Raw genomic sequence first — 26929 nt, forward strand, 5'->3', positions numbered from 1 at the left:
GGCCCCGCCCGCCCGGCTGGTACCTGGTGGCTGGCCTGGGTGCCCCGGGCCTGCACTGTGGCCAGCCTGTCGTAGTAGCGGGAGATGGGATTGTCATGTTCGATGCCTTTTTTGGCACAGCGCTGCTTGTAGATCTCCACGAGGGACAGTGAGGAGGGGTTGTCCTCCACGAGGCGCATCTGCGGGGACACGGCCACCACGCGGGGCACTGCAGGGAGAGAGACCACAGTCAGCACCAGCCCGCCCTCCAGGCCCGGTGTGCAGAGGAGGCCGCCGTGCGTGCTGGGGCGAAGCTCACAGGGCCCTGGTCACGCCCCCTTTCCTCAGCAGACGCCAGCGTCACCCGCCTTCAGACAGCCGTCTTTCCTCACAGCGGTCGGAAAATAAAATCAAAGAGCTGCCACAGCCTCTCCCCGGGGCTGAGCAGGTCCCGGCGTTCAGAAACCAGGAATGCGCTATTCCTGCGGCCGACATCCACGCCGCAGCTCATGCTGCGCCATGTTTGAATGCACACAGCTTTCTGACGCTCGGCAGGCTTGCTTTCATTCGAGATATTAACTTCAGCGTCAGAGACTTCAGGCCAACAGGCTGGGCCGCGGCTCAGCCGTCCGCAGGAACACACGCAGGCAGCGCAGCAGCCTCGGCGGCCGCACGCTCAAACACCAGCTCCCCTCCTGTCCAGGGGATCTCAGGTCTCACCTATGCCCGGTACATGCATAGCTGGGTCCCTGACCACCCAGCCACAGACGACTCCGCCCACTGTGGCCACGAAGCAGCACCTGGTGCCACGTGTCAGTGATGCCTGTGGCTTCTCTTTCCTGAGTCTCGCACTCTGCCCCCTCGGCAAACTCGGGCAGTGCCCACCGAGGGTGTGGGGTCCAGGAGGAGCAGGGCGAGGTCTCGCCCACAAACAGCTCAGCCAGGGGTTCCCCAGGGCAGAGAGGGTCCCGGGGCAGCACAGGCGGCGGGCACAGGGCACAGCCCGACCTCCAGCTGAGAAGACCTCAGAGAGACAGGGGTGAGAGCCCGAGGGCCAGGAGCAGTGCCAACTCTGGAGCCGGCGCACGGGAGGCGCCGTCCACGTACCTGTGAAGAACAAGTGCCTCTTGGTGGTCTCCTTCCGCTTCTCCAGGCAGGGGTTCAGCAGGCGGAGCAGCTGCAGCACGCGCTCCTCGCGCCGCGACTCCGTGAGGCAGGCGTCATTCATGACGAGGTACGGGTAGATCTTGCCATTGTGCCCGCGGATGTACAGCCTCCTGGCCGCCGTGTTGTGCTTCTGCACAATCTCCACCCTGGGCATAAACCTGCCGGAACCAGGGAGCCGAGCGTGAAACCAAAGGACGCGCTCAGCCTGGCGCGTCAGCAGTCGCCGACGGCCTCATCCGACAAGGTGGCCATAGGGCGGCCACCCTGTCTAAGTGAGTGGCTGCCCCCCAAGGCAGGGAGAGCAGCGACCAGCTCTCGAACCAGACTGGGAGGGAAGGGAAACATGGTGCTGGGTTGGAGCCAGAAACATCGGATATACCACCGCCGACAGAGCCCCACGCGGGCACCGCGCCTGTGTGCAACAGCACGGTAGTGCCCCAGGGCTTCCCAGCCATCCATGGGAGAGTTTACCTTGTGCAAGGTTCTAGGGCGAGTCAGGAAGGGGTTTGGAACACAACTCCAGCCCGCTGGTGAGATCACACCCTTCCAGCTGCCGCCCGATTCCGGCAACCAAGCCCGACAGGTGCAAGGGCTCACGTGCACACTGCCCCGCCCCCAGCTCTGCGTCCTGGCACGCCAGGCCAGGCTCACTCACCGCGCGATCTTGATGTAGTAATGTGTAGGCTTGGGCATCAGAAACTCCCCTGGGATTTCCACTTCAGCTGTTTGTGCCGAGAAATTGCTCAGAAACCGGCACTTCTCTTCTATGAGGAAGAATTTTGGGAGCTGCTTGGTTTTGGCCTCCAGGATCTTGATCCACTTTTTCAGTTTAGAAATAAGATTGTGAAGCTTCATGGACCCCGGAACGCTGAAGTCGAAATCTGCAAAGGAAAGCGGTCACAAACAGTTTGGTCGTCCAGGCCATGTCCACTTCCAGCCACAACCGGGCCTGTTCCACACATGGGGTGGGGCAAAACAGCCTAAGTCTCTGCTGCCCTCACAGCCGAAGCCACTTGGGGGCGCTCTGGGGAGGAAGAGGAAGCAGCACGACCCCCCACTGAACACAGATGTCAGGGGGAGCCGCACAGGGGGCCCTGCGTGTCCACCTTGGCACCCTCGGGGCCGCACAGGGCTCAGGAGCTGCGGGCAACCTGTGAATCCCAAACAGCAACAGCCTGGGAGCCCCGGCACGCTGGCCACGCCCCTCCCACCACACTGGGAAATGGAGCCACGGGGGCCATCACGGGGACGCAGAGGCGCGACCGAGGCCAGCAGATTCCTTGGCGATCAGTGGGTTCATCAGGAGGGGGGCAAGACACAAAAATGACCCAATCAGAAAACATGTTCACTTGAGCAGTTACAAAGGCCCTGGTTAGGAACAGGCATTCCGCCTGGATGCTGGATATGAACACGCCTCTGTCCCATAGGAGAGTACTGGGCTCAGGGCCAGCGCTGTAGCATGGCAAGTAAAGCCACTGCCTGCAGGGCTGGCATCCCACATGGGTGCCACTTTGAGTCCCGGCTCCTCCACTTCCAATCCAGCTCCCTGTTAATGCACCTGGAAACGCAGTGGAGGATGGCCCAAGTCCTTGGGCTCCTGCACCCGCATGGGAGACCCAGAAGAGGCTCCTGGCTCCGGCCTGGCCCAGCACTGGCCATTGCAGCCATTTGGGAAGTGAACCAGTGGGTGGAAGGTTCTTGTCTATTCCTTTCTCTCTTTCTGGCTCTGCTAGATATAGATTAGATAGATAGCCTAAAAACATTAAAAAACAAAACAAAACAAAAAACCCACAACACGCCTGGGCATGATTCCCAGTTCCAGCTGACTCTAGCTTCCTACGAAAGCACATCCCAGGAGGCAGCAGTGATGCTCAGGTGATCTGGTCCCTGGCCCCTATGTGGGAGATCTAAGCTGAGCTCTAGGTCACTCCAGGCCCGGCCCTGGCCTATGAGAGATTGGGGAATAACCAGGGGAACAGAACTCCGTCCAACTGCTCATCTCAGCAACAACCCTGGTTCTCCTGCACCCTCACCTGCTCAGGCTCTACTTCTGATGCAATGCCCACGGGCCCAGGCCCTGCCCAAAGCCCTCTGCCCCTCTCCCTCCATTCACCCCTCCCTCCTGCAGGTGGCTGGGATTCTAACAGAAGATGTGGCACACGTGAATTCCCGTGTCCTTGCATGGCATCCCACGGACGAGGGCTTTCGGGGTCATTTTCTGGTCAGTGCCAACTCTGGAGCCCAGCCCTGAGGAACTGAAGTTGGCTGGTGGCTCTTCCTGCCAGCTCAGGGCTACCGAGCCCAGAGCACGGCACTCAACCTCGCCTGGCCGCATTTCTCTCTCTGTCAAACAGGAGCAGGACCCTTCGAGGACCACGCTGGACAAGGAGCACACAACGCCTGGCATCGTCATTGTCTAAATGCAGGTGCAGGTGCACTGGGACACGTCAGCTTCGTGGAGCCCGTGGGCCTTCCTACGGCCGTCTCTGGTTCCACTGCATTTCAAACTCGCACCCTGTTCCTTGGTACTCCCCTCGGTGCACGGTCTCACGCTGAGTGACAGGCACTGCTGTCATGGGGTCCACCTGTCTAGGACCCCAGCAGGGTTGTGCACAGGCCTATTCCTCCGCTCTGGACCGAGACGGTGTAGGGAGCACAGGCCTCCTCTGCCTCTGAGGTCAGCACAGCCCTGGCAGGGCGCCCCACACCCACAACCTACACAACCGCAGTCACTGACAGCCCACAGGGCTGAGCCAGACGCCTCTGGTGACACTGCTCCCTTGTGTGTGGCTCTGTGCGGTCTCACACCGCAGTCACCAAGACACTCAGCAGACGTGACCAGACTCCCTCTGTCACCCTTCACAGCCACGCCCTCCCCTTTGTATACCTGCTCTGGCCACCACCGCCCCCTCCCCCGCTCTACAGCAGTCTGCTCACAAATGCTTCATAAGAATCACTCCAGGGGCCAGCGCTATGGTGTAGCGGGTAAAGCGTCTGTCTGCAGCCCAGCAGCCCAGCATCCCATACGGGCTCCGGTTCGAGTCCCGGCTGCTCCACTTCTGATCCAGCTCCCTGCTAATATGCCTGGGAAAGCAGCAGAAGATGGACCAAGTGCTTGGGCCCCTGCACCCATATGAGAGGCCCCGAAGACACTCCTGGCTCCTGGCTTGCCTATCCCTGGCTGTTGTGACCATTTGGGGAGTGAACCAGCAGATGGAATTCCTCTCTCCCTATCTTGGCCTCTCTATAATTCTGATTTTCGAATAAACAAATCTTTCAAGAAAAAAAAAAGGGGGCCGGCACTGTGGCACAGTGGGTAAAGCTGCTACCTGCAGCACCAGCACCTCATATGGGTGCCAATTCAAGTTCCGTTTGCTCCACTTCCGACCCAGCTCTCTGCTATGGCCTGGGAAAGCAGTGGAAGATGGCCCAAGTCCTTGGGCCCTGCACCCATGTGGGAGACCTGGAAGAAGCTTCCGGCTTCAGATCGGCCCAGTACGTACTGGCCATTGCAGCCATCTGGGATGTGAACCAGCAGATGGAAGACCTCTCTCTCTGCCTCTCTATAAGTCTGCCTTTCAAATAAATAAATAAATAAATGTTAAAAGACCCGGTGGTGACTCCCATGGAGGCTTAACTACAAAAGAGAGGCCGCGAATTTCCACACACAAGCACCTCTGGATGAACGAAGGCCCCGTGCCTGCACGTCCTCCTGCCTTGACACAGACAGCTGGGCCCTGGCCCTAGGACCACGGCGAGGGGAGCAGCGTGGCCCACGGGGATCGGCAGGAATGCTGGGAGCATGGCTCTGGAACCTGTCAAAGCCCACGCTCACTCTCAAGCTCCCATTTTTGTGATTTTCTTTTCCACATCAAACCCAGACACCCTTTCCCATTTCTAGTTCTCTAGCTCAGACTTCACTCGCGCTAAGATCTGGACGCAAGATAAAGACACCGAGGAGCTTCCTTCAAGCAGAAGCGGATGGGTTCTGCACAGCTTTCATTCCAGACGCGCCCGTCTTCAAAGGCTGACAGGACGGAGACCTCACAGGGACCTCAGAGAAGGCCAAGATGATGCAAGGCCCTGGGCGCAGACACGAGAGCTCGTGCCGACACCTGACCGCGCGCAGGGCGGCTTGCTCACATGCAAGCCCCAAGCCCAGGCGCATCGTGCTACCCTCAGCGCCCACCTCACACCAGCCACAGCACACACGGCGCCCAGGGCTCATGGGACGGTGACAAGCAGCACAGCCCGTGCCCCAGACAGGCCAGAAGTCATGGCATGACTGTGGCGTCCCGTACAAGTAATGGGACGCTTCATTCTGCACTATTCAAACTGCTTTACGTACAGATACTCTTAACCGTGCTGAGACACGGTGAGTCTTTTAAAAGCATACTTCATCTGGGTTGGCACTGTGGCGTACCGGGTAGAACTGCCGCCTGTGAGGTCGGCATTGCATAGTGGCACTGGTTTGAGTCCTGGCTGCTCCACTTCAGATTCAGCTCCTTGCTAATGGCCTGGGAAACCAGAGGAAGATGGCCCAAGTGCTTGGGTCCCTGTACCCATGTAGGAGAACCAGCAGAATCTGTGGCTCCTGCCTTTGGCCTGGCCCAGACCCAGCCTTTGCAGACATCTGGGGAGTGAACAGTGGATGGGAGACCTCTCTCTAACTCTGACTTCCAAAGTAAATACATACATCTTAAGAAAAAACAGATTATCTACAAATGAGAACCACCGATTCCAACCCATCAGTGAGAAAAGAATGCTTTGAAGAATGAGAGAAGCACTAAGTAGACTCAAGAGTTTTAACCACTGGAAATTGCGCCACACAGCTGTTCTCACAGGGTAATTCACGCGCTGATAACCAAACGGCCTGCAGAAGCCGCGCAGGTGGCTGACGTGACACCTCAGACCAGGCGCTCCAGGCAGGAGAGAGCCCACCCCAGCTCCCTGACAGACGGCTGTTCGGTGGGTAGAGGCAGAATAATGGGCGAGGGTACACAGTGGTGGGTGTGAGGTGGCGGGCGTGTGAGGGGTGAGGGCCCCCGTGTGGCTAAGTGAAACAACCTCCCTCACACCGTGCAGTAAGACCAGCACTCGTGTGCCCGTGGGTCTGGGAAAACTCAACCAGCAACAAGGAAGGAAACTGCTCCCTGTCAGGTGGCCACCGGGATGCGGTGCCACCGGTGCTCCGCGGGTTTCAATCCCAACACCTGACCTCACAGCGCCGCCCCCACCACAGGAACAGGAAGGGAGGGGAGGGCAGTCTGGCCCGAAGGCTTCCCCGTGCCTGAGCCCTGCCCCGGGGCCGGCAGCTCTTGCTCCAAACCTCCACCCACCATGGCAGAGGAGGAGGCCGCATCAGCGGGGATGGCCACAGGTGCCTTGGGTTCTGACGCCTGCACTGTGATCGGAGGCTAACGGCACAGCCAACACAGAGATAAAGCAAAGGACTATAGCCCGCTTCACCCTGAAGACAAGATTCTGGGTGCAAACGCCCACGTGCTGGGAGAGTGGCGTGGGACTCACCGGTCGTGAACTGGCCTTTGAGCTTCTGGAAGACGGGGTCCTGGGCCGTGGCCTGCGCGCGCCTGGCCAGGGACTCGGAGGCAGCACTGGAGAACATGGTGGACACGTTGGACACGTTCTCCAGGCCCACCCCGAACGTGCTCACCAGCTTCTTGACGAAGTTGAGCGTGTGCGGCGTGATTTTGGCATCTGACACGGCTCCGCTCTTCTCGAAGGCCACCGAGTAGCACTTCGCCAGGCCCTGCTGGAGCTGCCGCAGCACCTGGGGCAGAGGAAACAGAGCGGTGCTGAGGACGGAGCCTGCGCCCCCGCCGGCCTCCCCACAGGGCTGTCTCCAGACCCACCCAGCCGCCAGCGTGCTCAGCACCGTGACTGGCATCCTTAACCAGGAGGGGGATGGATGCTGAACGTTTTTAAAGAAACCCGAGGCGGGAAAGCCCTGTCTCCTGCGACCCACACACCCTGGCGGCTACAGACACCTGACCTCCCCTTCAGGCTCTGGTGTCCACACTGCAGGGCCGCACAGTTCATAACCAAGGACACAAACGCCTGGATGGCAACACACACACTACTGATCAGCGGCTCAGGCCAACACTGTCATGGGGGCGGCCCGGCTGCTGCCAAGACCCCCGAGGAACTGAGTCCCACCTCTGGGAACCACGCTGGGGCCACCGGCCCTGCACACCAGTATCGGCTGCCCAGCAGCACTTGCCGACTGCAGTCAGAGCAGTGGGCAGGGTCGGCGCCGGAACAGCAACTGCGCCCCCGCTCCAGGCATTCATTCCATGCTACAGTGGCATTTAGAGCCAAATGACGCGCCTGGTCCACGGCTCCTTTCAACAACCAGGTGTCAATCCCAGAACACAGGGCCACACGAGCACACAAGATATATTCCCTGACACGTCCACAGAGGGACCCATGCCCTGCACGCGTAGCACACAGAGAGACCCATTCCCTGCACACAGAGAGACCAATGCCCTGACACGTACACAGAGGGACCCTCGCCCTGCACAGAGAGACCCATCCCCTGCACGAGTAGCACACAGAGGGACCCACCCCCTGCACACAGAGGGACCCATTCCCTGACACGTACACAGAGGGACCCACGCCCTGCACACAGAGGGACCCTCGCCCTGCACACAGAGGGACCCACGCCCTGCACAAAGAGGGACCTGCCCCCTGCACACAGAGGGACCCATCCCCTGCACACAGAGGGACCCACGCCCTGCACACAGAGGGACCCACGCCCTGCACACAGAGGGACCCATCCCCTGCACGAGTAGCACACAGAGGGACCCACCCCCTGCACACAGAGGGACCCATCCCCTGACACGTACACAGAGGGACCCTCGCCCTGCACACAGAGGGACCCACGCCTGCCCTGCACACAGAGGGACCCTCGCCCTGCACACAGAGGGACCCTCGCCCTGCACACAGAGGGACCCACGCCCTGCACAAAGAGGGACCTGCCCCCTGCACACAGAGGGACCCATCCCCTGCACACAGAGGGACCCGCCCCCTGCACACAGAGGGACCCACGCCCTGCACACAGAGGGACCCATGCCCTGCACACATAGCACACAGAGGGACCCACGCCCTGCACACAGAGGGACCCACCCCCTGCACACAGAGGGACCCACGCCCTGCACACAGAGGGACCCACGCCCTGCATGCGTAGCACACAAAGGGACCCACCTCCTGCACACAGAGGGACCCACCTCCTGCACACAGAGGGACCCTTGCCCTGCACACAGAGGGACCCACGCCCTGCACACAGAGGGACCCACGCCCTGCACACAGAGGGACCCACGCCCTGCATGCGTAGCACACAAAGGGACCCACCTCCTGCACACAGAGGGACCCACCTCCTGCACACAGAGGGACCCTTGCCCTGCACACAGAGGGACCCACGCCCTGCACACAGAGGGACCCTCGCCCTGCACACAGAGGGACCCACGCCTGCCCTGCACACAGAGGGACCCACGCCCTGCACGCGTGGCCATAGTACCTCTTCGTGCCAGTTCTCTCTGAACCAGACCATCTGGTCGACGATGCCTTCCAGGGAAGACAGAAGGGTGGGGTGGAGCTCCCGCTGCATGTGCATGATTCGGCTGCAGCGCCACATGGGTGCTGTCGCTCTTATGGGCCCTGGATCTGATGCAGAATGGGACTGGTTACCCACTGAACTTGGCTGCTGCTGTCCAGAATCTGAGAGCAACACACACAATGCCAACGTCAGCGCAAAACCGAGCCACGCTTCAGCTCAAAGGAACGCCGGTTCCTGCCGGTGTGGGCATCAGCACCAGACCCTCTCCCCAGGGGCCGTGTGGGACACACCCTGGTTCTAAGGACGGGTGCACCGAGGGACTCGGGGACGGTGAGCGTGCTGGTCTACGACCTGCCTTCAAAGGCTTGCGAGAAAACCCAGTGTGCGTGCGTGCTGCGTGCTGGGAGAGGAAGCGGACGAGACACAGTGCTACCTGGCGAGTCCAGGGGAGGTGCACAGGTAGCTTTCCTCAAGTTTCAGCACTTTAAAAGGAAACGTTTGGAAAGTTACCTCACGATACACTCTGGACGCTGACGCTCAGTAGTCACTTAAGGCTACACTTTTCACCCAGGAATGCCACACCACACTTGTCAAATGGTATTTTTTGGGGAAAAAAAAGTCCTTTTCTCAATGAGAAATACATTCTAAAACCCTAATTCAATTATGCTGGCGCAGGCTCGCTTAGTTTTAAAACTTAAAAAAAAAATTTTTTCTTACTTTTCAAATGGCCAAGACACTGACCTGCCAGGCACCCGCACGGACGGGGCCGCTGGCACGGGACACCTGTGGGCATTCAAGCACTGTGCAGTGGCCGGTCCCTCAGCTGCTCACCGAGTACTGGGTTTAGAGCACAGGGGACGCTCTTGAACTGGTCATTTTCTACATACAGGGCTACTCAGTACAGACTCAAAGTCTTGGGTCTAGAGTCGGGTTTCACTAACAGCTGGTTCTTCCGATACCTGTTAACCCTGAACACCACGCACAGCACTTGGCACATCACCCTGCTTATGGGGACGCGCTGTGAGCATGGTGCGAGGCGAACCGTATCACATTCTGTAGACCAAAATCCCCAATCTGTTCTAGTTACGGCTCACTCAGGCCATGTCGGGGCAAAGGACACAGACCCACCAAGACACAGATCTGAGGTTCTCTGGAGGTCCCCAGCGTCCTGTCTGGGCTAAGAGCAGACCAGCTAGAGCCGGGGTGCCCACAGCAGTCCAGGGTGGGAGCCCGGGGGACAGCAGCGCCCACTCCCAGACTCACCGCTCTTGTAGCGCTCCCGCTGCTCTATTTTCAGGGTCAGGTACAGGGTCCGGATCGGAAAGTAGACAGCTTGGGGGTACACGCGTCCAACCTGCTTAGAGACAGGGGCTGTGAGCAGCAGTGCTCCCAACTGTGCGTCTGCGCAGACAACACCCCGTCCCAACACGTGAGCTACATGCAAGACGCCGGCACCCAAAGTTCAGCCCATGTCAGGTGCAGGTGGCGCCCCCCGCAGTCAGGAGTCAGGTGATGCTCAGGAATGCTGCAGAGCTGAGCCCAACGGTGGGATCTGCAACCCAGTCTGAGCTGTACCTAGGTGTCTACGGTCTTATCCACCAGGCTTTCCACAGAGACATCCTGGAAGCATTCTCCAATGAGAGACAGGAAATGCTTTCTCCAGGACCTGGCCTGTCAAACCCCCAGGCACCACCCAGGTCCTGCGAGAACTGAGTGACAGCGGTGAAAGCTCCGCGGGGTGGGTCAGCCCCCACAGCACAGGGCAGGAACCAGAAATAAACTCCTGAGCAGACACACCTGTCACTCTCGCTGCTCTCGCATCACACAAAGATGTTCATGCAAAGAAATTACAACTTGATACGTCATATTTCCTCTCAACCCTGACGTACACTTTAAGAACTTTTAATTAGGCTCGATATTAACAGGTATCTGAATGCGTTAAATCTTCCCATCTCCTGGGCTTACTCTCAATACTCTGAGCATTGAAACGTGCTTTCTGGGAGAAAAAGAATGCAAGCAAAGACACAGTTTGGATTTGGCCAACACAGACACCTTGCTGTTCCCACCTGGCTAATAAGGTTCAGGAGCAGCTTCCCCTCGGAGCCGACCAGGCACGTGAGCAGCTGGGGGATCCAGGCCAGCCACTGGATGGGCGGCACCCCGATGCAGTACTTGTCCACGGCGTCTGCCAAGGTGTTTTTGTCGTCATCAAAACTCAGAAGCCAAAGCACCTAGAACAGAAGCAAAGCCCCGTAGCTGAACAGCACTTCCGAGGGACCTGTCAAGGGGCCTTCGTTCCGACACTGACATTCCACCTCGAGTGGCTTCACTGGCCGAGGTCGCACTGGGCTGCAACTCTCCCTGCGGTGCAGGGGGTAAGCCGCCACCTGCCACACGTCCAGACCTGGCTGTTCTGCTTCTGATAGAGCTCTCTGCTGATGTGCCTGGCAAAGCATCAAAAGATAACTCAACTCCTTGAGCCCCTACCACCCATGTGGGAGACCTGGATGGAGTTCCCTGCTCCTGCCTTTGGCCCGGCTATTGTGTCCATTTGGGTAGTGAACCAATAGATGGAGGATCTCTCTGTGTGTAGCTCCCTATCACTCTACCTTTCAAATAAATGAGTAAATCTTTAAAAAATTATTTTTGGATAGTTTTTCCCTTGGTGTAGCTTTTTTTTATATAAATCTGATTTTTTTTAAAGATCTATTTAGTTATTTGAAAGGCAGAATTACAGAGAGGCAGACAGAGAGAGAGGTCTTCCATCCACTGGCTCATTCCCCAGATGGCTACAATGGCCAGAGCTGCGCCAATCCAAAGCCAGGATCTTCCTCCAGGTCTCCCACGTGGGTGCAGGGGCCCAAGGACTTGGGCCATCTTCTCTTGCTTTCCCAGGCCACAGCGGAGAGCTGCATAGGAAATGGAGCAGCCGGGACTTGAACTGGTGCCCATACGGGATGCCAGCACTGCAGGCGGCAGCTTTACCTGTTTTACCACAGCGCAGGCCACTTGATTTAGCTTTAATGACCATCAGTGACAGCTCCAGTCCGCTGGTGAGCGCAGCCAGTGGGGCGGCAAGGAAGCAACAGGCAGGGGCTGGGGCTCACAACCTGCACATACACTTGTGTGCTCTCAACCAACAAAACCCACTTCCCCTAAAATCTGAGATGACCAGGACCCCACTATCAGGAAGGCCACATGCTGGCAGCCTGGTACCTGCAGATGTCCCAGACAGCGACAGTGAGAGGCAAACAACGCCCGAGTAGGGTGTTTAGGCAGTGCTTCCGCGGTCAGCTCACATTTCCGTGGCTGGCTCAAACTACCATGTGCTAATGCACACTGCAAATTTTCCTGTTAAATTGAAGAATCCTAAAAAAAAAGAACCCAAGCCTTTAAATGGGTAAAATAGCAAAGACTGGGGGTCGGCGCCGTGGTGCAGGTTAATCCTCCACCTGCAGTGCCGGCGGGATGCCGGCTCAAGTCCCGGCTGCTCCTCTTCCAATCCAACTCTCTGCTATGGCCTGGGAAAGCAGCGAAAGAAGGTCCAGACGCTTGGGCCCCTGCACTTGCATGGAAGACCAGGAAGAAGCTCCTGGCTCCTGGCTTCAGATCCGCCCAGCTCTGGCTGTTGTGGCCATCTGGGGAGGGAACCAGTGGATGGAAGACTTTTGTCTCTGTCTCTTCCTCTCACTGTCTGTAACTCTACCTCTCAAACAAATAACTAAAATCTTAAAAAACAAAAAACAGAAAAAGAAAGAACAAGTGATTCTCAAGCATTCTGTAGAATCCTCCTGAGTTTTATTTCTGCTTCCTGGGGGGAGGTGGAAAGCAGCGTGGAAAAGTCCACCTCAGGTGATCTCGGGTGTGGAAAACACAGGACCCCCACCACCCTAGGCCATGCTGGGGCCACGTTGTGGAAGGAGACTCCCAGCCACTACGCATGGGCGGCAGCTCCGACCGCAGGGCTCTGTCTGCCCAGACAGCTCCAGACACGGCCCCCAGGGGAGGCTTCATCACCTGCAAGACTGGGACACTGAGGATGTCCGGGCCTGAGCCTTCTCTGCTTGGAGACGGAACGGCAAAGATGCCCTGGAGGAGGACGGACGGGGAGGCAGGGTGCGAATCCGAGCCTCACACCACGTGGGCGGCTCAACTGAGCGCGGTCTGGACACAGCTCCCTCCTTCGGCCTACCTTGGCTAAGTACTTCCTCGACTTGCTCTCGTTCTGATGGCGACAGGCGTGCAGGTAGCAGGTGATGGCGGACACGCCCAGGTGCAGCTGCCGCTCCTTCACGAAGATGTTCTCCAGGTAGTCGCCCCACATGGCCCAGGCCTTCACCAGCACGTCATGCATCTGCACGGCCGCGGAGAAGGCCTTGTTGGCCTCCTCGGACCTGCCGGGGACACGGCTCCACGTAACACAGACCGTCTCAGCGAACGCTCCCGCCAACTTAGGACATTCTGTAGTCTATGTGCAGCTGTCCCCAGCCTCCAGCCCCTGGCGTCCGCCACCCTGCTCTGTCCCCACAGATGAACTGAAGCCACACATCCTACGCTCCGTGGGCTCTGACTTCTTTCCTGGTTGTAGCAGGGTCAGGTGCACCATCGCAGTGCCCCACTGTGTGCCTAAACCACACATGCTTTCCTCACTCCTGTGCTGTTGGCACAGGCTACCTCCTACGACCACAAACATGCCGGCCTTTTGGCTACACACTGAGCGGAGCCTACCTTGACTTTGCTGTGAACTGCCAGACTGTTTCCCACAGCAGCTCCGCCACTTTACTATCCCGTCAACAATGTGACGAGCACATACACTGGATCAAAGGACAATGTAACAGAGGAGTATCATTTAGGAGCCGAGCACCACAGGCCCTCGAGAAAAACTGGCCCACAAACTCCGGAGACCACCACCACCTGGGATTTAATCCCACTGGAAAAAAATCCAACCGCCTGAGATACCACGTGAACAGAATAAAGGGGAAAAATCCAGTACCAGAAAGAGCCATCCGACAAAACCTGACATCATCTCATGACACAACACACTCGGCACAGCAGGGAGGGAGCACCTGTACCCGAGAAGGCACCCCTGCGAGGCGCTCACGGCCACCACCACACACCGGAGGGACTGAACACCCCTCCCCACGACACAGCAAAGGGCCGGTTCACTGCTGAGCCAACAGGAGAGGCTCAGGGCAACTGGGCCAGAAATGGAAACTAAAGGCATCTGACTGGAAAGAAGCTGTAAACCTGTGCATAGATGACGTGATCCTACTTACACAAAACCCTCGGGAACCCACCAAAAAGAAACCTCTGGGGAAAACACACTTGACAATGTTGAAAACCATTGAAGATCTTTATACAACAATCAACTGCATTTCTGTATGTTACCAAAGAACTATCTGAAATTAAAATGAAGAGAACTCCATTTATAGTATTACTGAAGGGAATAAGTCTTTAGAAATCGCTTTTTTAAAAGAAATTTTATTGGGCCGGCGCCGTGGCTCAACAGGCTAATACTCTGCCTTGCGGCGCCGGCACACTAGGTTCTAGTCCCGGTCGGGGCGCCGGATTCTGTCCCGGTTGCCCCTCTTCCAGGCCAGCTCTCTGCTGGGGCCAGGGAGTGCAGTGGAGGATGGCCCGGGTGCTTGGGCCCTACACCCCATGGGAGACCAGGAGAAGCACCTGGCTCCTGCCATCGGATCAGCGTGGTGCGCCAGCCGCAGCGCGCCTACCGCGGCGGCCATTGGAGGGTGAACCAACGGCAAAAAGAAGACCTTTCTCTGTCTCTCTTTCTCACTGTCCTCTCTGCCTATCTAAAAAAATAATTAATTAAAAAAAATTATTTTAAAGAGTTACAGAAATAGAGGGAGAGACAGAGAGATATTTTCCACCTGCTGGTTCACTCCCCAGATAGCTGCAACAGCCATTGCAGGCAGTGGCTTTACCTGCTATGCCACAATGCAGGCCCCAAGGAATAACAAACATGAAGAAGGACAGGGCTTATAGACTTAAAACTGCAAAACATTGTGGAAAAAACTGAAGACCTAAAGTAATGGAAAGATGTTCTATCTTTCACAGACTGGAAGACATATCACTGAATGGAAAACCTCCCAAGATAATACACATTCAATGCAGTTTCTATTACAACCCCAATGCCCCCGCCACGCCTTTCTGCAGAAATGGGTAACCTAAAATTTGTATGGAAATGGGGCAGATGTTTGGCACAGCTGTTGAGACCTCGCTTGAGAAGCCTAGCCTGGAGTCCTGGCTCTGATCCAGCTCCCTGCTGTGCACCCTGGGAGGCAGCAGGTGACAGCTCTGGTACTCAGTCCCTGCAACCCACATGGGGGCCAGGATTGAGATCCAGGCTTCTGACTTCAGCCTGGCCCAGCCCTCACTGGTACAGTCATTTAGGGAGTGAATCAGTAGATGGAAGCTCTCTCTGCTCTTCAAATAAATAAAAAATTAATAGACATTTAAAAAAAAAATTTTTTTTTTTTAAAAGTTAAGGGACTCCAAGGACCCCAACAGCAGATCAACAGGATACAGAGGCCGGCGCCGCGGCTCACTAGGCTAATCCTCCGCCTTGCGGCGCCGGCACACCGGGTTCTAGTCCCGGTTGGGGCGCCGGATTCTGTCCCGGTTGCCCCTCTTCCAGGCCAGCTCTCTGCTGTAGCCAGGGAGTGCAGTGGAGGATGGCCCAAGTGCTTGGGTCCTGCACCCCATGGGAGACCAGGAGAAGCCCCCGGCTCCTGCCATCGGATCAGCGCGGTGTGCCGGCCGCAGCGCGCCAACCACGGCGGCCATTGGAGGGTGAACCAACGGCAAAAAGGAAGACCTTTCTCTCTGTCTCTCTCTCTCACTGTCCACTCTGCCTGTCAAAAAATTTAAAAAATAAAATAAAATAAAATAAAAAACAGGATACAGAGTCCAGAAACAAGTCCTTACATGGTCAACTTTTTTTCATTTCAGAAATTTATTTTTGACAGAGCTCTAATCCATTAATCCATCTTGAAACGGCCACAACGGCCTCTATTTCAGGCTAAAGCTGGGAGCCAGGAACTCAATCCAGAAACCCAAAGACTTGAGCCAGCACCACTGCCTTCCAGCGTGTGTGTCAGGAGGAAGCTGGAGTCAGGAGTGGAGCTGGGAGTTAAACCCAGGCACTGAGATATGGGTGGGCACCGTCACAGCCAGGCTGAACTCCTGTCCCTGGTCAACTGATTGTACAAGGTGCCACTCCACACAGAAGAACAATGGTGCTGAGACACCTGGAGATTCACCTGCAAATCCAGGAATGTGGCCCTCCATCTCACACCACACACGAATGACTCAGAAAGGATCAAAGACCTAAACAGAAGAGCTACATCGATACAGCTCTTTGAAGCAAACAAGATGTGATCTTGGGTTAGACCATGGATTCTCCCTTTTAAAGATTTATTTATTTGAAAGGCAGTTACACAGAGAGAGAGGGTGAGGCAGATAGAGAGATCTTCCATCTGCTGGTTCACTCCCCAAATGGCCACTGATAGCCAGGTCGACCCCGGGCCAAAGCCAGGAGCTTCATCTGGGAGTCCCATGGGTGGACAGACCCAAGCACTTGGGTCATCTTCCCCTGCTTTCCCAGCTGCATTAGCAGGGAGCTGGATCGGGCGTGGAGCAGCCAGGACACAAATAAGCACCCACATGGGATGCTGGCACCACAGGCAACGGCTTAACCGGCTATGCCACAGCGCTGGCCCCAACCATGGACTCTGAGATGTCACCAAAAGTATGAGCAAGAAAACAAAAACCTATGTAAGCTGCACATCATCAGAATAAAGCCCTGTGCATTAGAGGACGAGTGTGAGACGATACGTGCACACTGGGTAGTGCAGACTTACACTCAGGATCGCACATGCAAAGATGCCGCACAAGCACAAACCGAAGCCACGAGGACACGTAACTGCACGCTCACTACAGTGCCCGCTAATCAGAACATAAAAAGTAGGTGCTGGTGAGGACGTGCAGAGACCAGAGAGCTCAACCAGTGCCGGCGGGAAGGTCAAGCAGGGCAGCCACGGCAGAAGACCGGCAGCCCCTCAAACCCATCAACAGAGGAGGACCTCCCGTGAGCCAGCAGCTCATGCCACGCCAAGATTGGGAATGCTCACAGTGGCACTGTTCCTCGCAGGAGGAACGTGGAAATGCCCAATCGTGCATCAGGTGCTGGACACATGGAGGCACAGTGCAGGTTACCCGGCCCTGAAAAGCGCAGGTCCTGTGTACGACACAGCCTGCAGGAGCCCCGCAGACACCAGGCACCAACGCCCTGAGCAGGCAAACCCAGAAGAAAGCAGGCCTAGTGGGTGTCCAGAACAAGAGAGCGAGCGAGCGACTGCTAGCAGACACAGGGTTTCCTTCCAGGATGGGAATGTTCTGGAATCTGTCAGTGGTGATGGTTGCACAACATTGCAAGTAGAAAAACCACAGGCTTCCAAAGGGAATGTTTTACAACACCTCAAGAAAAGCAAAACCCTTTCATCTTGACAATACTGCTTCCTTATTTAAACCCAAGCTGGAAACATGATCCCCGTATTGGGAACACGTGAATTGCGCTGCAGCATTGGTGCACGGCAATAGGCGTGCCTGCGAGAACACGGTGTTTCCATACTGCTCCCCACATCCCACGTGACGTCCACTTCTCTCAACAGAACATGGCAACCTTTTCCTGTGATGGGCTAGTGGGCGGGTCAGGCTTTGCACATCACAGGACCTCTGCAATCCCCATGCCAGCACGCTGTGCCGCACGGACAGCACCGGTGTCCCTGACCCGAGACCAGTGACAGAGCCAGATGCTGGCTGGACGGCACCCACGGGCCAGTCCACTGACCCGTTCTAAAACAACGATCGCCTCCACAGAAGGAACTGACTGTTCCGAGACGCTGAGCTGAGAAAACGGGGACTGCACACGCTGGGACCAAGCCACGTGCACCTGCACAGCTCTGCGCGACACGTCATCAGCTCTGCAGAGGGCCCACGCCTCAGAACTGCCCCAAATCACGCCGACCCCTAGCTTGAGCCTCCCGTGCACTCCAGCTGTAAGGAACTGTAAGTGCTCTGACAGGCCTTTCTCTGTCAACCCTGCCAGTGGGACACACATACTTGTTGATCTGAGCCAAAAACATCCCCTTCAGGGCATAGAACTCCGCTGTCATCTCTTTTGTGAAGTATTTTAAGTTTGTAGATTCAATGACTTCAAGGCCCTGTTTGGAAAAAAGAAATAAAGAAGTGTGTGGAAAAATCTTTGTAATCGAGGTAACAAAGAACTTCACAGAAGTGCTCATCAACACAACAAATCCTGTGGGTCCTTGCTAAGCCCACCGCAATCAACGGTAGACTCGACGACCGCATCTGATGAGTGACTGAACCCGAGACGGGTGTGACAGAGGCCTGACGTCCTCCAACGTGCCCCAGCCAGCTTCATTCCTGCGCACAGCTTACATCTAATTATGCTCTATGGTTCGGCAGCTGCTTTCTTTCCTACGCCCATCACTAAGTGTGTGGTAGAGAAAGACCACAGGTGCACCAGGGACACTTGAGGCTTCCCAAATCTGCCTTCCCGGTGTGGCAAGGCTGTGCTCCTGCTGAGGCTGGGGAAGTTGGCGTGGCGTGCCCCAGCTCTGGCTCTCTGCTCGCCGAGGGGCGTCCCCGTGCGGGTTGGGGCGGGGTCCGGCACACCCACCTGCATGCACTCGTTCTTGCCCATCACACCCGCCAGCTGCAGGTAGCATTTCACTTGCTGTCGAATCTTCTGGAAGCAGTCCACGATGGGCACGGTTGGAATGGTGTGAATGCGACTCAGTATATCCAGAGCTACGTTGACCAGCCCTTGCTTTCGGGCAATCTTCCCGTACTGGATGATGGCTGAGGCGGACGCGTGGACCCCAAGCATGGCATTATTGGAACTCGGATCGTGCTGGGAGCTATTTTCATACGCAGTTACAATGGCTGGAGGGCAGAAATGAACCATCAGTCCCGTCCAACGCCTTCCCGAGCGGCCACGATGAGGCTTCAGTACAAGTCAAACACGCTCAGGGCTCATGAGGACGGGGGCTCGGCCACAGCCTTCCTGACCATCCCTCTTATCCCGCAAGCAAGTTAGACGCTAACCATGGAGCAAACCACGAAGGCTGTGAACATGAGGACACCCCGCAGGTTCCGGGAGTGGGCAGAAGCCAGACAGCCCCCAGGACTGCTCCTCCAGGAACGGGGCTTTCAACCAGGAGCCCACGCCCCGGGATGCCACGGGCAGTCCCTGGCAGCAACAGTTCTAACAGGGAAACTCACCCAGGTAGGACAAAAAGCTTTCCCCTCCCACTCCCTTCCCTCTTGCCCTCGCCATGACCATGGCCACCAGCGACACCCACCCCCCAAGGAGAGAACTGGGCAAGAGAACACGAAACAGACGCGAAGGCCGCCCCGCGGGCGTCGGGAAATTACATGATGAGTGCATGCCGGACCAGGTCGGTTTACCCTGGTAATGGTGCTGCCGCCACATGAAGATGCTGCTCCAGTGCGACAAGTCGTCCGACACGATGGGCAGCCGGTTCCGCCAGGTCTTCACCACCGTCTTCATGTCGTGCAGGCTGTTGTTCCTGCCCAGGTTGCTGGGCTGGAGACCGGCATTTATTTGAGCAGCTTCCTGGAGCTCAATGATTTGCTGGGCTGCCTAGGGGTCGGCACCGGAGATGGCACAGTGAGTGTTGCGAGAGATGGGGCAGAGAGGCGACCTGATCACTGTCCGTGCGAGCCCTCACTGACAGACGCCCCAGGCCACACTGCAGGGCGTGCACCGCCGCCTTTGCTCCCCACCCGGACGCCGACCTTACAGCCTCCGCCATGGCTCCGGAGACGGGGCACAGACGCCACCCTTGCTGAGGGGTGGGTGGGCCTCGGACCACTCTTCCTCCTTCCTGCTCCCTCGCATGGCTCCGTGGCTGCCAACGTGTGAGAGTGGACGGTCTTGCCCCTCTTTGGCCTCCAGCCAGGTGCGGTCCAAACCCCAGACCCAGCAAGCTCCGAAGACACGGTTCTGGCGAGCTCTTCGGGCTGACGAGCACGTCCTGAACCACAACCCTCAAGTCTGTCTGCTTTATCCCCTTAAAGCCCAGATGTGCCGCCGGCCCCTTAGCTCCGACGCTGGCTCCTCACCTGGCACACAGCCCCCTGCAAATCCACCTGCCTCTTTCCTGGCTGCCTACAGCCCACGGGGACTTCTCCCTGTTCCAAGTCTTTGTTTTTATTTCCTGTCCCATTGGCCCAGCACTGAAGCAGAGCCACCCCTGCTTTTTCTTCTCTCCCAGGCTGCTCACGGCTCTGAGGCAGTTTCCCAAGCACTACTCTGTATCTTCTCGGCTTTTTTTTTTTTTTAAGATCTATTTATTTATTGAAAGAGTTAAAGCGACAGAGGGAGAGACAGGGCAAGATCTTCCATCCGCTGGTTCACTCCCCAGATGGCCCCAACAGCCAGCACTGGACCAGGCTGAGGCCAGGAGGCAGGACCTTCATCCAGGTCTCGCAGGTCTTCCCTCGCTTTTCCCAGGCCATTGGAGCTGGACTGGAAGTGGAACAACGGGGACAGGGCCCAGCACCCCCTGGAATGCTGGCATCACGGTGATGGCTTCATCCACTGTGCCACGATGCCAACCACAGGTATCTTACTTGATTTTCAAAGCTGCCTAGAAGAATGTAAGCTTTCAAGTTTGGTGCATTGCATTTAGATTTCTGAAATCTTTGTCTAATCTCATCCCTCCCGCTACTGCCTGCCAAACGCTTGCTGCAAACAGAGGGATATTGGTTTCCTAACAGCTTCACCGAGATGTCGCCAAAACGGCACGAGGCAGAGGCTGTGGAGCGGCAGGTGAAGCCACCATCCGGGACGCCCAGGCCTCCCATCCGAGTGCCTGGCTGGAGTCCTGGCTACCCAGCCTCCTGCTCGTGGGCACCCTGGGAGGTTCAAGTACGAGAGCCCCTGGCACCCATAAGGGAGACCCGGTCAGAGTTCCAGGCTCCTGGCTGCGGGCTGGTCCAACCCTGGCTGTTGCAGACATCTAGAGAGAGAACCAGAGGATGAAGGCCCCTCCCTCTTTCTCTCTAATGTCTTTTAAATAAAATATAGGAAACAATTACCCTCAGCCCTTGGAGTACACAATTTGCTTGTTTTTAGCATGTTTCAGAGCTGTGCAGCCACCAGCACTAATGACAGAAATTTCACATCACTTCCCCAAGCACCTCCAGGTCCACTAATAGCCATGCTCCACGCCTGTCCCCTGACCCCTGACCACCACTATTCTCTGTCCCTGTTCTTTGCCTGAAATCACCTAAGGTGTGGCCGTCAGGACAGGCTCGCTCACTCAGCAGGTTCTCAAGGTCACCATGCATAGCAGGTATGCACACTTGAGGCCTTTTTACAGCGGAATCCTGCGTGACCGTGTGGATGAACCACATCCTGCTACACATTTGGCTGTCATGACTGACGCTGCCACAAACACTCCTGTACAGGTTTCCGTGGCCCTATTTCCATTTCTCCGAGTGGAACTGCAGGATCACAGGTAACTCAACCAGTTCGAGGACTCTTGGACATACACACCCACTTCCTGTTTTCACGCATCAGTAACTTCCCTAATAGCTACAAGAATAGAGAACTCATCTTGCCACTTTCAGACTGAAAAATCAAACCTTACTATTTTAATAATCTGGATTAGAAATGTTACATTTGTACAAAACAAATACTATTTTAAGAAACAGTAATAAAGTATTAACATCAAAAGAAAACCAGCGACCATCCCAATGAACTTCTGGTCCACCAGGGCAGACAAGTGACTACACTATGCCACCCATCAACGTGCTGGATTAACCTTGAGCTGCTGGTGACGTGCTCCTGCTCTCTGCTGTGGGCTTTCTCCCATGGCACTCAATGTGTAACACGCCCCCCACCACCCTGTGCAATGCCACCATTCAGCCCAGGAAGGTCCCACCCCCCAAGACACTTTGGGCTACTGGGGGAGTGCCCGGGCCTGGCCCCTCCTGGGTGCCATCTACCCTTTCTGACAACTCATTCCAGCCACACCAGCTGCTGTTCAGTGGCTTAAATTTACACCCCCAGAAACTGCCAAGAAGAGCAGCAAGGCCCCTTCCTGTGTCTGCCTCCGCCTTCCTCTTCTAGGGCGTGAGCTTCCGAGTGCGGGCAAGGCGAGGGAACCTGTTCTTCTCCGCTGCCTGGCTCAGCCAGTCTCACCCGGGCCCGAGCTGCACCGAGGTGGGCGCCACACTCACCTGCAGAAGGGGCGTGTGCACGTGGGACACGACGTGGGGCAGCCGCCGCCACTCGCGGATGGCCAGGCTGCTGGCCATCTCCACCAGGCGCTCTATGAAGCTGAGCTGCTGCTCCTCGGGGTGGCAGATGGCCAGGTATCCTCGGTACATGTTAACTTTCCAAGCCATCTCTTTAGGGCAACTCACTTCCACCTGAGAGAGAGAGAAAGACGAAGAACATTACATAGGAAGTGACGGCCGTTCTTCTGTGCGTAAGGCCCAAAAAGGAAACAGTCCACTTTTTTCATCAATTATGCAACGTGATAAACAGAAGCTAAGCTCTAAACGCGTTTTCTTTGCTGAATTCACGCATCAGGCGTCCTATTCCGGCTTTTCCTCCTCCTCCTCTTGCTTTCTAGGAAGGCAGACCAGGCCGCTGGAGAGCTCCCCAACAGGAAAGTGATCAGTTCTGCGGACAGGTCAGCTGAGCAGTGCCCCTCTGCCGCAGTCAGCCAGCGTGCCGGGGTGGGGGTGGGGGGCAAACCGCTCCAGAATGGTGAGCACTGGCACAATTCTCAACTGTCTCCAGTTCACACCACTATCCCAGGCAATAATTCTCAACCGTCTCCAGTTCACACCGCTATCCCCAACCACTCAAAGTGGTTCTGGCACCAATACAGGGGCATTCGCAGATTCTGCTGCCGTCACGTGCAAGCCAGGCTTTGCTACCCTCTAGGAAATGCGCCCCGGGTGCCGATCTGTGCACATGGGGCTCAGGGCCAGCTGCACACCACAGGCTCTACTCCTGAGAGCCCCTCCTTTTTAAAGAAAATAAAGAGCTCTCTAGTTGAAAGGAAGTTATGGGTGTGCGGGGGGATATCTTTTATCTGCCGGTTCACTCCAAGCCAAAGCCAGAAGCCAGGAGCTCCATCTGGGATACCCATATGGGTGCAGAGCCCAAGCACCTGGGCCATCTTCCACTGCGTTCCCAAGCCACGAGCAGGGAGCTGGAAGGGAAGCAGAGCAGCCAGGACCCGACTGGCACTCGTCGGAGACGGCAGTGTCACAGGCAGTGGCTTCACCTGTGACGTCACAGCGCCGGCCCCGCCAAGAGCCCTTCTGAGGGCAGCAGCGTGGCTCAGCAGTTCTATCAGTCTCTTGTCAAGTGTTTGCAAACAGAACTGATAACAAATTCAAGCCCGCGACACCACCTCCGTGGCGACAGATGGTGGCATGTCTGTGGGAGGAGCCCCACAGGATGCGCTGCCAGGACCCAGAGCTGCGCCTCCCGTGGTGTCCCTGGGGAGCAGCGAGCAGACCGCCGCGTCTGAACCCTGACTCAGCACCAGTGACCGGGGTCACACAACACCCGGTGGGCGCACTTCTGACATCCTGTGTTTCTGAAGCACCGCCACAGTGGAGAAACCCAGGAAGACAAGCTCCACACACCCATCTGCTGTCCGTGCCAGCGCGACCCTGAGGACGCCGATCGCCTGTCTCCTGGGCTGCAGGTGAGCCAACATCTCCAGGTTTTGGCCATCGCCACCCCGTCCACCCAAGAACACTGAGAGCCAAGGCATCACTTTCCCCTCACTGGGAAAAAAGTCAGACCAAGACACACATCACAAGCAGCACACCAACACATCACCCGCTGAGCCCTCCCCCTGCCAGTCAGAACGGCGTGAGGCTGCGGGACTATGGTTCTCCGGGATGCTCGTCTGGCATGTGAGCTCTCTCCTCCAGCAGTTAGGGATGTAACAAGAGGAAACACCGGTCAGACTGAGGGACAGCGTGACACCGCACACACCTGGCCACGCCAGACTTCGGGAAGGAGGAAGAAGATTCCAGTGAGCTTAACTCACTCAGCCGAACATTTTATCAAAAACGGAGAAGAACCAACTGAAAGAGCCCTGTGACAGCAACTTCCATTCTCCCGACAAGAGCCACAGATGGCTTCTCCACAAATGTGCAAGTCAAGACCTGGGCCCCGGCCCACCCTCCGGGCAACAGTCGGACACTTCTCACAGTGCTCCTCCATCTATGGGCCGTCAAGGACCACACGGCAGCCACAACACAAGCTAGAGCTTCAGGCTGGGAAGCGCGTGCCCACCCCACCCCAGCATGCCGCTGCTGCTCAGGCACTCACGCACCCCCCCCCCCCCCCGTAACAAAGGCAAAGTCCTTCCTGAGTCAAAGGTGAGACAGGGGACAGCACTTCCTCCCCTCGCCCTCCATGTGAGCGCCACACGGAACGGTCAAGGACAGACAGGCAGAACAAGGAAAGGGGCTGGGACGCAGGTGGCAGGAGCAGGGACGCTCCCAGCATGCTGGGACAAAGCCGCTCCTGGGAGAACCCTACACCGGGAAGCACAGTCTTGGAAAGTATCGAACTGCTGTGCACACACGGACAGGACCCGGTACCATGGGAGGGAAACAGACACTAAAGCAGGGAAAACGACAGATGGGCCCAGGGCGGGGAGAATGAAAGCCCGCCAGGGCGGAAAAGTGCAGTGTGGCTGTGGGTAGAGACGGAACTGCATGGCCCAACGCCCTCAGTGCCTCAGGCAGAACCACACCGGGGACCAGGAACCTGCACTGAGTCCCCATCCTCCCACCATACTCTGGATTCCTGGGGACAATCAAAAAAAGAAAAAAAAAGAAAAGTGCAGCCGAACCAAGTCAGTGACCCCGTCGCTCCCATGGTGCTCTCGCCGGTTCGGCCACATGCAGACTGCTTCACACAAGAGGCTTCCGTGGACTGCCAACAGCACCCTGGGGTCCTGGGCCTGCACCTTGGTTCTCACAGTACTTCTACTGACACAACCACCCACCGTCCTGCAGACCTCCCCTGCCTTACAGGCTCCCAACCCCGGCACGTAGCATCACCACTGAGCGACGACCTAACACCGAGTCCATAACGGACACCGACTCAGGAAAGCATCCGATAGCCACAGGGAACAACCACTTCTTCCCATGAGCCACCTCTCGGAGCAGAGGCCCAGCTGTGAAAAGGGCCCCTGCTCTGAGGGAAGAGGACCTCCCAGGAGACACGTGCTCCGGCGAAGGGACCGCAGAGAGCTGTGGGACACTGCAGCCCCGGGGGGCGGCGGGGTGGGGAGAGTCTCACCTGCACTAGCGCCTCCTTCATGGCAGTCCAGTTGGACACCCGCCACGCGCACTCCAGGACCAGGTAGGGGTTGATGTGGCCCTTGGACTGGCCGTATTCCGTCAAGGCTTCCCACTGGTTCAACTCCTTAGAGCACCTGCAAGCCAGGGCGAACAGAGCTCAGTCCTCAACCAGCCCACGGGCACAACAAGGCGGGGGATGGAATTTTATTTATTTAATTTCAGAGGGAGGGAGAGTCCTGTCCACTGGCTCCCTCCCCAAATGCCTGCAATGCCGAGTGGGGAATGCAGCTGGGAGCCAGAACACCATCCAGGCCTCCACGTGGGTGGCAGGAATGAGCCTACTGGGCCACCCATACTTCCTCCCAGGGTCTTCATCAGCGGGAAAGCCAGAACCAGAGGTGGCACTGAGGAGGCAACCCCAGGCCCACGGACAGGGGATGCGGGCATGGGGGCAACTTAACCGGCATCAACACCAGGCCAGGTGCCTGCCCAAGGGGACAGGACTTCAGCAGCTTATTTCCGTTCTACAGAAGAGAACAGCCTAAGGCGGCTGCCTCGGGTTTCTGAAGCCTGCTGCACCGCAGGGAACTGCCTGCCCTGGACACCACGGGTGGCCCAGCCCTTAGCAAGGGCCCAGCGTGTCCACCGCATGCAGGATCACTCAGGACTGTAACTGCTGCCATGGCAATTCCTGTCCTTTCTGCGGAGCCAAAAAGTAGTGACGTCCCCTCTGAAACACCCTTAGGAGAGAATCTCCCTGTGGGCAAGGACAGGCTCACCGGATCCAGTGGTCCTCCCAGAGCTGGTACTCGGGGAAGATGGCCGGGGACGCGTTACTCCTCTCGTGCTCCTTCTTGGCTTTGTCCATCGCCTTCTCATACGATTCTTGTGCCTAGGAAAGTCACAGATGCCTTCAAGCCAGGGCTTAGAAACCGTGGCTTTTTCTTACTGCCACAGCTCGACTGTTTGGGACAAGCTGGGTCCCAGACCTGGGAGAGCTCAGGCTCAGGTCACATGACACCTGCACCTTTCCATGCAGGGAGGCTGCCTAGACCCAGGATTCACTGCTCCATGTGTTAGTGATCAGAGCAGGAGGCACATGGGTCTCTGTGTCCCACACTGCTGGGAGCCACGTCCTGGACCAGCGGCCCACACCACAGGGAACGGACAGCTCTGAGGATTAAAACGGAGGACTGGATGCAATCCGCCTACCATTCCTACAGGAACAGTGGCTGCAGACCATAGCACATCCATGCTAACACAGTGGATTTAGGACTGTGTTTTAAAGATGCTCATCATGGGAGCTTCCTCCTAAATTGAGACTGTAACCAAAGAGCCTTTCCACGCAGAACTCTGTACACATTCGGTTCTATTCATTTGAAAGGTAGAGACAGACACGGAGATCTCCCACCTGCTGGCCTGCTCCCCGAATGCCTGCCACACCAGGGCTAGGCCAGGCTCCAGGCTGGGCCACATCACCTATGTGCAGCATTTAAATGCTTCAAGCTTCGTGCCTAAATGTGAACTCTGACCTCAGAACGTTCAAGAACCAGGATGAGGGGGCTACGAGTGAGCACACAGCCCACCATCCCGTTCGCCATGGCTACCTGCTCAAAGAAGCCGTGCTGCTCATAGGCGATGGCCGTCGCTGTCTCCGAGTACTTGCACCGCTTCTGCCACAGGCCGGCCCACATGTCTTCCTCTTGGAGCAGGGAGTAGAGCTCGGCGAGGGAGTCCAGGATCTCCTGCAAACACAGGCCACCGTTCTGAGTGCCCGCGCCC

At 57.0% G+C, this 26929-nt stretch overlaps 1 protein-coding gene across 6 annotated transcripts in view; it reads right to left on the minus strand.

The window, feature by feature from the left end:
- TRRAP (transformation/transcription domain associated protein) overlaps positions 1 to 26929 on the minus strand; it is a 117193-nt gene that overhangs the window by 7739 nt on the left and 82525 nt on the right. For 2 of the 6 annotated variants that reach the window (XM_062180149.1, XM_062180148.1), the window contains exons 54-68: positions 26755 to 26892; positions 25927 to 26039; positions 25146 to 25281; positions 22040 to 22231; positions 19238 to 19433; positions 18447 to 18712; positions 17867 to 17967; positions 12915 to 13116; positions 10789 to 10953; positions 9986 to 10076; positions 8684 to 8883; positions 6676 to 6937; positions 1802 to 2027; positions 1087 to 1304; positions 24 to 208 (exon numbers count right to left, since the gene is read on the minus strand). In XM_062180149.1, the coding sequence (XP_062036133.1) occupies positions 24 to 208; positions 1087 to 1304; positions 1802 to 2027; positions 6676 to 6937; positions 8684 to 8883; positions 9986 to 10076; positions 10789 to 10953; positions 12915 to 13116; positions 17867 to 17967; positions 18447 to 18712; positions 19238 to 19433; positions 22040 to 22231; positions 25146 to 25281; positions 25927 to 26039; positions 26755 to 26892 (2691 nt within the window). Of the gene's footprint in view, positions 1 to 23; positions 209 to 1086; positions 1305 to 1801; positions 2028 to 6675; positions 6938 to 8683; positions 8884 to 9985; positions 10077 to 10788; positions 10954 to 12914; positions 13117 to 17866; positions 17968 to 18446; positions 18713 to 19204; positions 19434 to 22039; positions 22232 to 25145; positions 25282 to 25926; positions 26040 to 26754; positions 26893 to 26929 lie in introns of all 6 variants that reach the window. The other 4 variants (XM_062180146.1, XM_062180147.1, XM_062180151.1 and 1 more) reach the window with 3 other exon arrangements.

This window comes from Lepus europaeus, chromosome 21 (genome assembly GCF_033115175.1).
Source record: "Lepus europaeus isolate LE1 chromosome 21, mLepTim1.pri, whole genome shotgun sequence".
NCBI lineage: Eukaryota > Metazoa > Chordata > Mammalia > Lagomorpha > Leporidae > Lepus > Lepus europaeus.